The sequence below is a fragment of the Prionailurus bengalensis genome, chromosome E4 (assembly GCF_016509475.1).
Source record: "Prionailurus bengalensis isolate Pbe53 chromosome E4, Fcat_Pben_1.1_paternal_pri, whole genome shotgun sequence".
In the NCBI taxonomy this organism is placed as follows: Eukaryota; Metazoa; Chordata; class Mammalia; order Carnivora; family Felidae; genus Prionailurus; species Prionailurus bengalensis.
The window spans coordinates 53,067,615-53,079,899 of NC_057360.1; the positions used below are offsets into that span (position 1 = coordinate 53,067,615).

Consider the following 12,285-nt stretch of genomic DNA (forward strand, 5'->3'; position numbering starts at 1 on the left):
ACACACACAACGGGCTTATGGATATATTATGAAGGGGAACCGCTTCTGAAGGGTGGTGACTATGTTTCGTCTCTCTCCTTGTACAGAGTAGCGTTTTGTTTTAATTTTTTTAATGTTTATTTATTTTTGAGACAGAGAGAGACAGAGCATGAACGGGGGAGGGTCAGAGAGACAGGGAGACACAGAACCCGAAGCAGGCTCCAGGGTCCGAGCTGTCAGCACAGAGCCGGACACGGGGCTTGAACCCACAAACTGTGAGATCATGACCTGAGCCGAAGTCGGATGCTCAACTGACTGAGCCACCCAGATGCCCCCAGAGTAGCATTTTTTATTAGTAGACCAGAATTCCTTTTACTGTGCCTTCACGTCGGGCATACGTATTTCTCACGGTTCCTTTTGGGTTTGTGAAAGGCAGATAGTGAGAGGAACAGGCAGAAAGATGAAGGAGGGTGCACATTAGGAAAGAGGACTTCAACTACCTCCATTTTGACTTCAGTCTGTACTTTCTAATTGATTAAATTCTTCCCAGCTTATCTCTCAACTCAGGCAAAAGGCGAGGCAAAGCACCCTGTGGTAAGAACCAAACCATCCCCTCCAGCAATAAGGACCCCCGGAGCCGGCAAGACCTCGCTTGACTGACCCCAAGACAATGGTCGACCTGACCTGTACTGCCACCTGCATGTCCCCACCAACCTTACATGAGCCTGGAAGTGTTTTCAGCACTTTGGAGACAGGCTTCCAATGCGTGGTGGCCTCACTGAAATAAATCCCTTTCCTGTTTCACCCCCTCCCTCGACTCTCTGCTTCCGGACTGTGTCAGTGGCTGGCGGCCCAATGTGATCTGTTTGGGACCCCTGGAGCCAGATGTTCTTGTACCCCCGCGCCACGGTTACGGTTACACAGTAGACATTACTGAGAATCATTGCACTTTGGATTATGGTGCAAGTGACAAAGAATGCAGATTGTGTGGCAGCAACAATAAACGCGAGAAGTTTGGGTGCATTCACTCACTCATAGAGCAACACACGTTGGGTGCTCAGACCTGCGGCCCAGGGCTGGAGTAACATAGAGAAAGTGAGGCCTGAACGGGAAGCAGATTACAGGAAAGATGCCAGCTGTGTCTGGGGCTGTTGCATTTGGGCAGAGGTGAGGAAGTGGGGTGTGGGTGTGTGTGGGGGGGCTGGGTTTCAAAGCAAAGGACTCGGGGAGCAGGTGGCCTTCTGGGAGTTGGCCTTCGGAGCTGAAGCCTGGGAGAAGATGAACTCACTTCCTGAGGAGGGAAGACAAGAGGAGGGAAAGGGTAGAGAGGAAAGTTTAGGACTGAGATTGGAAGGGACCAGGTTGGTGTAAGATCAACCAACAGACTGACACTGAACAGCCACAGAGGCAGGAAGGAGGACAGGAGACACTCATGGAAACTAGGGGGACTGTTTTTTTTTAATGTTTATTTATTTTTTTGGGAGAGAGAGAAAGAGAGTAGTGGAGGGGCAGAGAGAGAGGGAGACAGAGAATCCAAAGCTGGCTCCACATTGTCATCACAGAGCCTGACATGGGGCTCAACTCATGAACTCCTAGATCATGACCTGAGCAGAAACAGAGTCAGAGGCTTAACTGACTGAGCCACTCAGGCGCACCAGGGGGACTGCTTTTTAAAAAAGGACTGAGGGTCCCACTGCCTTGAATGTTCCCCAGAAGTCAGTAAGAGTGACTTCTGCTAAAAAATATCCCCTAGATGATCACTGTGGAGGTCAAGGGCAAACCTAGGAAGAGATTTTCACGAAGTGAAGAGGTGAAAATCACTCTGGAGAACTTTAAAGGGTAAATGGGAAGAAGGAAAATGGGCAAAGCCCTCGGAGAGCATCCTTCAGACAAGTTTTCCTATGAAGGGAGGAGTGTGGGAGGGGAAATGAGGGAGAGAATCAACTGTGACTCTAATGTTTATTTTTTTTATTATTTTGAGGGAGAATGAGCGTGTGCGGGATAGGGGCAGAAAGACAGGGAAAGAGACTCCCAAGCAGGCTCAGCTTGGAGCCCAACGTGGGGCTCAAACTCATGACCATGAGATCATGACGTGGGCCAAAATCAAGGGTCGGATGTTCAACCAACTGAACCACTCAGGCACTGGAAAAAAGTGTGACTCTATCCAGGGTACACTGAAGATTGCAGAGAGGAGGCTGGTGGTCAGCAGGGAAGGGGGTGGGATTCAAAGCACAGGAGGTGGGATTATTTCGGGGAGAAGGACCACCCTTCCTTGTTGCAGACAGAAATGAAGCCGATTGCAGGTGGGTGGGAAGGGAGCAAATTACTGACCGGTGACCTCTCTTTTCCTGGTGAGTGTGGAAGCAGGGAGTTCTGTAGAGCATACAGGGAGAGGTGGGTGAGGACAGGAGGGGTGTGCAGTGGGGGAGGGTGGGAGGAAGTGGGAGGTTTGGGGAGGGAGGAGAAGGTCTGAAATCTTCATGACAGACCAGGGTAACATAGTGGTACTTAGCTGAGCGGGGTGATGATGAATTCAGAGGAATACCTCCACTTTCTAGATATGGAAACTGGCAGGTGACTTCAGCTCTGGCCTTACTTTGGGGCCACCTCATTGTACAGCTCCCAGAGCCTCAGTTCAGAGTCCAGTCTATGTGAACAGCATCTTGGAATTGTAATGCACGGTCCGCAGTCCTGCTTTGGTTCTGTCTTCCGTAAATTTAGATAACAGCACTTCCTTCATCGTCTTGTGCTGAAGACTATTTGTAAAATCCCTCAACAATGCCACGAACAAGCAAGTTCTAAGAGTGACCTGTTGCTCACATCTGCCATGTTGTTGTTCAGACACATTAAGTTTTTTGTAGGAGGCATTGGCCTTTCATGAACATATAACTCTTACTTTAAAAAATGCCAATGCCATATACTGAAGATGAAATTATAATTTGACACAGTGTGGCTGGAAATCCAACTTGCAGTAAGTATCCAAAGACTTAAAATATTTACATTCTTGATGTAGTAAATTCCATGTGTCAAAATTTAATTTGAAGAAAACCAGACATTCGAAGATTGGTACTTTTTACTGACTTTTGAACAAGGGGCACCATACCTTTTCTTTCCACTGAGCCCTGCAAACGATGCAGCAGGCTCTAACTATAAGTACTTATTTTATTCTCAATACTTTTGGTGTTTTTTCATTTTTTAAATGTTTATTTATTTAGGGAATCTCTACACTTAACATGGGGCTCAAACTCATGACCCCTGAGATCAGACGTCGCCTGCTCTTCCGACTGAGCCAGCCAGGCACCTTGTTTTCATTTTTGTCATTTTTAAACAGTAGACATATACGCCTTATAAATTCCGAAAAGAAATTATTTTACAGAAATGTAAGGAGGCCCCAATTAACCAGTGAATTGCCCTTCTGCTTTTCTGGATGGTGCCCTCCGTATCTCAATGCTTTCCGGAAATGCCTTCTGGATTATGCCACGTAACTTGAAAAGGAGTGGCAAACTAAAAAACAGACAAACAAATAAATATCATCCCAAATTTCCAGCGTTTGTCTATGTTCATCCCTGTTTGATTTCCTCTAAATTGGTTTTCACCCCACCACTGCATGAAAACTCTTCCTAAATTTGTACTTAATCTTTATGTTCTTAAACCCAAAGGGCATTTGTTTCCCCCCAATAGTCATCTTCATCGACGTCTCAGCGGTATTCGGGGCACTTGAACACTCACCCAACCCTTTCCAAAGGCCAGCTGGCCTACTTTTCGTGGCAGGGCTCCTACCTCCCTCTCTGGCTGATGGCGGCACAGCCACTTCTACTCACATTCTCTTTGGGTGACAAAGCTGATCCATTCGGAAGCCGTGCTGCCCACCTCATTGTGGGCCACCACCCTCAGCTTGTAGGTGGTGTAAGGCTGGAGGCCTTCAAGGCTGGCTGTCTGCCCTGGCCCCACGAACTTCGTCTCTGTTTGGCTGGGAGTGCACGGAGTGGCTGAATCCGGGGGACAAGCCACGTAGAGCTGAAGCTCATAGCTAGAACGAGAGAGCACGCAATCAGGTTAGTTTAACTTTCGTCTCAAACGGGTATATCTTGTGAGGAGACGTTTGGTTTTCGCGGAACTACAAGCTCTTTCCGATTTCCGTTTGTGGGAAACTGCGCTCAGAAACACTTTATTTAATGTCGTTGGAAATGAGCGGCGGATGTAACCGGAGAAGTGATAAGAAAAGTCACATGTGTACACGTGTTGCTGTCCAGCCAGCAACTAGCAATCCTTGTTGGTAGAGATAAGAGATTTGTCTCTTTTCAGGGAAGAGCGATAAAAGCGTTCTCCTCTGCTGAAAATAAGGAATATCTTTTTTTCAAACAAACAAACAAGCAAATAAATACTGAACAAACAGTATCTTTTGTTCCAGATTATTTTGAGTAAAATCCCTCCTTTGTTTTTTCAAGCAGTGGTTCCTTACGGCATTTTAAATTAGATCAGGCAAATTCTGATTTACCACAGAAGTTTCTTATGTTCCAGCCGAGGCCCATAGAATGAATAATTCCAGGGAACCCTGAAGAGCGTACTCTTTCAATGAATGCAAACACATTGCCTAGTCTTTCTTATTTAAAGACAATGTGGTTGTTCACCTTTCTGTCGTTAGCTGACTTTATGATTTAAACACTTTCAGGGAACATAAGTCAATTTGTCTATTTTGCTATAGGTATTTGTTCAATAAGCACGCCTTCCTTGGGCAGGGCTGGTAGCTAGCTGTACGTCTGTATGCGTGTCTTATGTTGGCTTATTCATCCTTCTGTCTGGCCCACTACCTTTGAATGACACCATTGGGGAACAGAGGAGGGCTCCACTGGAAGGCAGCTGTCCGTGAGGACAGTGTCTGGATTTGGGGAGAAGACAGTCCTGAGGGTGGAGCAGGATGAGTTCTCAGCTCTGCCGTTGGCCCTTTGCTGCAACAATTGAAGCAAGTGCAGGCCTCCACCCCGATGGAGTATGTAGTGAAGGGCTGCAGGCCGCGAAGAGTCTGCTGGGTGGCCATGCCTTCAGACAGCTGTAGGAAGAAAGGATACGAGGTGAGGCAGCGTCGCAGAGCACAGACAACGGACAAATGTTTATCGTGTATCCCACCTCCTATGAAGGGAGTGCCACGCCGGGTCACCTGGGAGGCACGCTAGGCATCTCGAGTAGTATTTACCCTCAAGGAGTTGCCAATCCAGTTGGAGAGACATGTCTTAAACATGCGAAAAATGTAATGGTGTAATAGTTAGAAGTTTGAGGTAACAGGATAGAGATCACGAGGCACAATATTATTTAGCACCATAGAAAGATGTTAGAATATGGCACAGAACACACAAAATGTATTTTCTTAAGTTTTTATGTAAATTCCAGTAAGTTCACATATAGTGTAATATTAGTTTCAGGTGTACAATTTAGTGATTCAACACTTCCATATATTACCTGGTGCTCACCACAAGCACCCTCCTTAATCCCCATCACCTATTTAACCCATCCCCCCATCCACCTCCTCTCTGGTAACCATCAGTTTGTTTTCTATTGTTAAGAGTCTGTTTCGGGGCGCCTGGGTGGCTCAGTCGGTTGGGCGTCCGACTTCGGCTCAGGTCATGATCTCGCGGTCCGTGAGTTCGAGCCCCGCGTCGGGCTCTGTGCTGACAGCTCAGAGCCTGGAGCCTCTTTCAGATTCTGTGTCTCCCTCTCTCTCTAACCTTCCCCCATTCATGCTCTGTCTCTCTCTGTCTCAAAAATGAATAAACGTTAAAAAAAAAAAAGTCTGTTTCTTGGTTTGCCTCTCTCCTTCTTCCCCCCATGATCATTTGCTTTGTTTCTCGAATTCTACATGTAAGTGAAATCATACGGTATTTGTCTTTCTCTAACTGACTTATTTTGCTCAGCATAATACCCTCTGGCTCCATCTACTGCCTATGGCAAGACTTCATTCCTTTTTATGACCAAGTAATATTCCATTGTAAATATAAACCACATCTTTATCCATTCATCAGTTGATGGACATTTGGGCTTTTTCCATAATTTAGCTATTGTTGATAATGCTGCTATAAACATCAGGGTGCATATATCTCTTTGAATGAGTATTTTTGTATCCTTTGGGTAAACACCTAGTAGTGCAATTGCTGGACCGTAGGATAGTTCTATTTTTAACTTTTTGAGGAACTTCCATACTGTTTTCCAGGGTGGCTGCGCCACCTCACATTCCCACTAACAGAAAACACACAAAATATTAATCAAATTCTGTGGCCTTCAGAATAATGCCTTTCCAATACCAAAATCTGTATTTGAATTATATTTCTGGAGAGTATTCACTAAGGTCCATATTCTGCCATTGTTCCGTGCATGTAACTGGGGGATCAAAATTCCCTCAGGTCCATATTCGAGTGGGTGTTTAAGAGCTTGAAAGTCTATCTCTTCCTGGGAGCATGTTGGTTTATATGACATATCAAAGCCTTTCCCTCAACCACCTTTGTTGCATTATGAACTTTTTGGTTTATTTGGAGCACGTATTTTACCTCATTGTGGTTTCATTAAGAACTCTGGAACAAAAGAGTTCAGAAACTGGAAAACGAATTTCCAGTGACATAGAAACATATAATTAAGAAGAGTTATCTGCTATTTAAAAAATGCATACAATGCACTCCAAATATAAATTATTTTAGTTTATTAATATTATCATTTTATAACCGTGGATAATCAAGGGTTGATTGTATTTACATCATCTATATTTATTGAATACGAGGCCCTGTAGAAAATATGCTAATACTTCTTTAACATTCAATACGAGACCTCTTTCCTTGCAAGTTATTTTTTGAAATTGTGTTTTAATACCTGGCACTCTGGATTCAGAGGATTTCTCCACACTTACCCAAATTGTTCCCTACATTGGTCTAAATAATTTATAATATCATAGTGGGATCTGCACAACTTGTCCATGAGGGTTTTTTTATGAACAAAGTGTCATAATCTATACTTATTCACGAAAAATGCAAGAGTGGTATGCACTGGGCAGCAGGAAAGGGGCTTCATCTTACTGGCTCTTGGTGTCTTTGTATAAATAATGGAGGAACTGGTCTAATTAGTTATTAGGGTCCCTTCAGCCAGTGGCTTTGCTAAAACACAGTGGGAAAGATGATTGCTCTCCACTGTCCATTGTGTTTCCCCGATGTGCCCCAAACGTGCCAAGAAAAAAACAGCAGAGCAAGAGTTGTGCTGGCCAAGCTGTTCTCTCTCCCAAAGCGCTGGAACTTTCTCGAAGTCACCAAAAGAAAGTCTGAACTTTCAGTGTGTTATCAGACATTTGCTTGTGCCAAAATGGGGATTCCGAGGATAGTCTTTGCTCTTTTTCTTTCTCATATTAACATTTACACCACCAATAACAGCCATTTGTCGACCCATTACTATATTGTTTTCTGATTACGACTTGATATTGTTTTCTGATTAAATTAATTGTCGCTAAAGTCTTCTGCTTCTTTAAAAAAAATTTTTTTTAAATATTTATTTATTTTTTGAGAGAGGGAGAGAGACAGAGCACGAGAGGGGGAGAGGCAGAGAGGGAGACACAGAATCCAAGGCAGGCTCCAGGCTCTGAGCTGTCAGCACAGAGCCCGACGTGGGACTCAAACCCACGAACCGTGAAATCATGACCTGAGCCGATGTCAGACGCGTAACTGACTGAGCCACCCAGGTGCCCCTAAAGTCTTGGGCTTCTTATATTTGTGGAGTCTTTAATACTTTTAGCACTTCTCTCCCTGAATATTTACATATTTTCTGTATGTTTCCTAACACTTTTTCTCAGATCTTTGTGCTAAGTTCATCATGGGCAATTGAGAACAGATGGGTAAGAAAGAAGGATCAAGGAGATGAAAAGGCAAGGACACCATAGTTTATTCGTAAAGAAGCAACCAGCCCTGGAATTTTGTTCTAAGTGCTCTGCTACTCACCACGGTCTCTGCCCCGCTGGTGTTGGAGAACAATCTGTAGAGACTGACGATTCCGTTGGGCTTCCCAGGGGCACTGATGTTGACCACTGCTTGGGTGGAAGAGATTGTATGGAACCTGGGGGCGCCAAGACCTTCTGGCGGGGCAGGCCCGGTTCTACACCAAGTCCAGCTACTGGGGGCTTTTCCTGCTGAATTCACTGCCCAGACCTCCAAAGAGAAATCAGTAAGATCACTCAAAAGCAAAGTAGCCTCAGGCTGAAACAAAAGTTGGCAACCAAAAGCAACCAAACACAACAGAATGTGATAAACTTTGATCTTGCACCTTTGTAATCACAGAGGAGATCAGCTCCTTCCTCTTTTTTGCCTTTGACCATTTGAACACAAAGGGGGCCGATTAGGAGCCCTCATTTCAGAGTGCAGCAGGCTGGTTTAAGCCTAATGAGAAGCCGCTCATTTCTGTATATGGGGTGTCAGCTCCTGCAACCTGAATGGATCTGCAGACTACGTAAAACTCAGCAATTCTTAAACACAGTCCCCACCAAATCTGCATGAAAATTAAATTTTCCTTTCATCAAGGAGGGAATAAACATATGGAAGGATGTATAATCTTATTTATCAAGAACCATTTGTATAATTAAACACGAATATCCTAAAAGGTTGCCTTAGGTCGTCATTTGCATGAGTAAGTAATTTGTAGAATGTCAGGTACAATAGACAGAGTAGATGGATGTGTGAGTGTATAGGGTTAAATTAGGCCCAATAACAGCCAACTACACAGTGATCAATCAGAATGATAGATCTAAATGGCAATACAAGAAGACTATCTGCGTGTTTAGGAGTAAAAGTATTCCTTAGTAAGCTTTCATGTTGTGCAAATCTAACTTCAGGAAATTTCTTTCTCATTCAGTGTCTCCTACAATAGATAGATTATCTATTATGTCTATCGTCTATCTATCTATCTGTCACCTATCTATCATCTATCTATCCATGCATCTATCTAATATATTTGCTCTGAGCTTTTAAAGTCTAAAAAAAAACTTGTTTGATTCTATAGTAGACACGTTCCAGGTATGCAGTGTTACAAAAAAAGCATGCAGAACATTTGAAATAGGAGATGCTTAGAAACAAACCGTTTTTGTTTTTTTTAATTTTTTCATCAAGAGATGCTTCAAGAGAATAAATATGGGAGAGATTTTTAGCAGTTAGGCCAAATCTTATTGATGTTTCCATACTTTTGTTTTGTTTTGTTTTGTTTTGGTGGTTTCCTTTGGAAAAGTAAAATTTCTGATGTTGAACTGCTCTCAGATTGCTGTCAAATGCAAATCTGCAGCCCCTTGCTGAGAGGATTGCCAGAAGCCCCATTTTTATTTTTATGTTTTTTAATTGTTATTTTTTTATTTCAGATTTTTATTTAAATTGTAGTGAGTTAACATATATGGTAAAACTGGTTTCAGGGGCAGAATTTAGTGATTCATCACTTACATATAACACCCAGTGTTCATCCCAACAAGTGCCCCATATTTTAAGAGACAACTAACCTCCTTACATAGCAGAACCTGCCCTTGTTAGACACATTCTCTCACTGTATAATACTCACATTTGTATAAACCCTACACTTTACAAAGCACTTTAATGTGTGATCTGACTTCGTCCTCATAATACAACTTTGTAGGGTGGCTGGAGAATGTGTTATTAGCCCCCTTTACTGGTGAGAAAATTAAGCCTCTGAAAATGTCACTCTCTTACTCTACGTGAGAGAAGTTACAAGAGCTGAGACAAGAATTCTGCTCTCCAATAAACTTTTTTTTTTGAATGTTTATGTATTTATTTTGAGAGAGACAGAGACCGTGTGATTGGGGGAGGGGCAGAGAGGGAGGGAAACAGAGTATCCCAAGTGGTCCCTGTACTGTCAGCACAGAGCCAGATGTGGGCCTCAAACTCACGAAACTGAGATCATGACCTGAACCGAATCCAAGAGTAGAATGCTTAACCGACTGAGCCACTCAGACGCCTCTCCAATAAACTCTTTTATTACTCTTTCCAATAAACTGTGTTTTGATTCTGCATGTCGTCCATATGCATAAATACGACACTCAGGGTCATGAAAATCAAATGGCTCGTCCATAGACAAATATGTGCAGTCCTGGGTGAGGTAATGTTAGCTTTTAAGGGCGGATAGACAGGCCCAGATTGTCTTAGGGGATGGAGGTTTGTTTTCACAGGCACAGGGAGGTAGGGAGCAGCACGCTGTGTTAGCAATGGAAGAACCGCTTCATGGGAACCAGACTCCAACAGCAGCTGCTCTTGTAGTCCCCTCCGAAGTGGCCCAGGTCAGACTTAGCAGAGGGACAGCAGGTATAGAGGTTATTGATGAAGAGGTCACATTTCAGAGCTGATGAGAGAGTCCTCGACTCCTCAGTCAGCTCCAGACCAACCTCTTTAATGTAAATGCCTGTCCAGGAGATAGGAGAGAACATTTCTTACTACACAAGGAGTGACAAAGTTTGAAAAGAAAGTATTCTTGGGGAAGGGGTGCAAAACAAGGTGTACATATTGATATCAAGTTCTTTGCCAAGAGTACGGCTCTTGTTGGTGAGTTAAGGTGTTAAGAGATAAACTGAGGCGTGTTAAAAATTTTAAGAGTTTATTTGGGCAAAAAACAATTCTAATGGGGGCACTGCCAAACTGGAAGTGGTTAGGAGCAGTTGGCCAACACAGGGAATGTGTAGAGGCAAAGAGAGGAGAGTATTTAATTAGCTATAGCCATTGTTCTCCGTGTTTTGATTTTGTAATCTTGAAGCATTTACCGGCTTAGATTTCAGTTTGTTTACATAGACCTTCAAAGCATTAGAGCCACCATAGACTAATGGTCTCCTTGCTTAATTAAGTAAAGGGCATATAGAATTTTGATACAGGCCACAATGGATGGGAAAGGAAATGAGGAGGAAAATAAAAGTAGTGTAATAAAATAAAAATTCAGCAAGTTGCCAATTAATTACTGAGCACCAATAGGAGACCAGCAACAGGGCAGGTATGAGGATGTTGAAAAAAATGATATAAGTATCATAAGTGCTCAGCACGGGGTCTGGCCTCGGATTATGAACATTCACTTTGCTTTCATTTTTGTTGTAGATGCAGCATTATAAATACTGAAGTATAAATACTTCATATAAATATGAAGGCTTTTTAATGCTAGTGTCGTCAGATAAAAACTAAACCTCATACCTTCCTGTGTTAGGTGAGTTTTTGTTGGATAGAGTCCTATTTCCAAAATGTGATTTAATTTATGGCATTTTTAAAACACTTGAGCCTCAGTATTATGGTGTTTCTGTGTATTTCTATGGAAATATTCTGGTCTGAAAAGTAGGCAGTTCAAAATTCTCCAACACTAACTGGGAATGTGTGTAGGACTTAGGGTCTTTTGTCTTTGACAGGAGACCTTCATAATATAGTGCTCTTTTTCTTAGTCTTTCTTTTTAGTATTCAATCAATTTGAGATCAAAATAGCATTCATATAAATCAACGTGTTTATGCAAAGCAGGATCAGCTTATTTACATGAGCTACTCTGAAAATGAAAGCAGTTACGAGGAAGAGAAAGCTGACTGAAATAATGAAGAATTATGGATTTCACAAAATTTGTACCACAAGGCAGTGTTTCTGTGATACAAAACCACCAGAAGAAGAGTAAAGAAGAAACTGTCCGTGGTATCCTCTCTGTCTGTTGAAGTAAGAAGTCTTTTAGCCAAAAATTGCTGTGGCTTTCTGCCAATGCCCAGTGAAGCAGAAAACAAAGGAACGGAAGTGTAATAGTTCAGGGTTCAGAATAAAAATACTAAAAGATATGCTTCTGATTTCTACTGACAAAACAGGACCCCAGGATTTGGGTTCATCTTTATATGGTGAGAAAAAAGAAGCAGAGATCTTGCACGGGAAATGTTGAGCAATATGCTCTGATCTTTTGATTTTAATGAACCGATATAGAAATCAAGAAATAAAATATCTTGTGAACATGGAATTGCCTGCCATATCTATCTCTGTCTATCATATCTACCTATCATTTACCGAATCCATCCATCCATCCATTCACCCATTACCACCTAGTCACCTGCTTTTTACCTGACAAGCCAATCCATCTGGTTTGTGTCCCAAGACTTCCTGACAGGATCATAGGGTACAGAAACAGGGGTTTTATTGTGTGGGCTGCTCATAGAAAAGAAGGGACATATTTATGGGATGAGAGCAAGTAAGGCTTTTGAATTACAAGGCCAAGTGATAAAAAGAAGGATAGTCTTGGGGCACCTGAGTGGCTCAGTTGGTTAAGCAGCTGACCCTTGGTTT

The 12,285-nt window shown here is 42.8% G+C and overlaps 1 protein-coding gene across 1 annotated transcript in view; it reads right to left on the bottom strand.

The window, feature by feature from the left end:
- USH2A (usherin) overlaps positions 1–12,285 on the bottom strand; it is a 736,138-nt gene that overhangs the window by 19,302 nt on the left and 704,551 nt on the right. The window contains exons 65-67 of the mRNA XM_043568966.1: positions 7,947–8,153; positions 4,791–5,029; positions 3,801–4,009 (exon numbers count right to left, since the gene is read on the bottom strand). Coding sequence (XP_043424901.1) covers positions 3,801–4,009; positions 4,791–5,029; positions 7,947–8,153 — 655 coding nt within the window. The remainder of the gene's footprint in view (positions 1–3,800; positions 4,010–4,790; positions 5,030–7,946; positions 8,154–12,285) is intronic.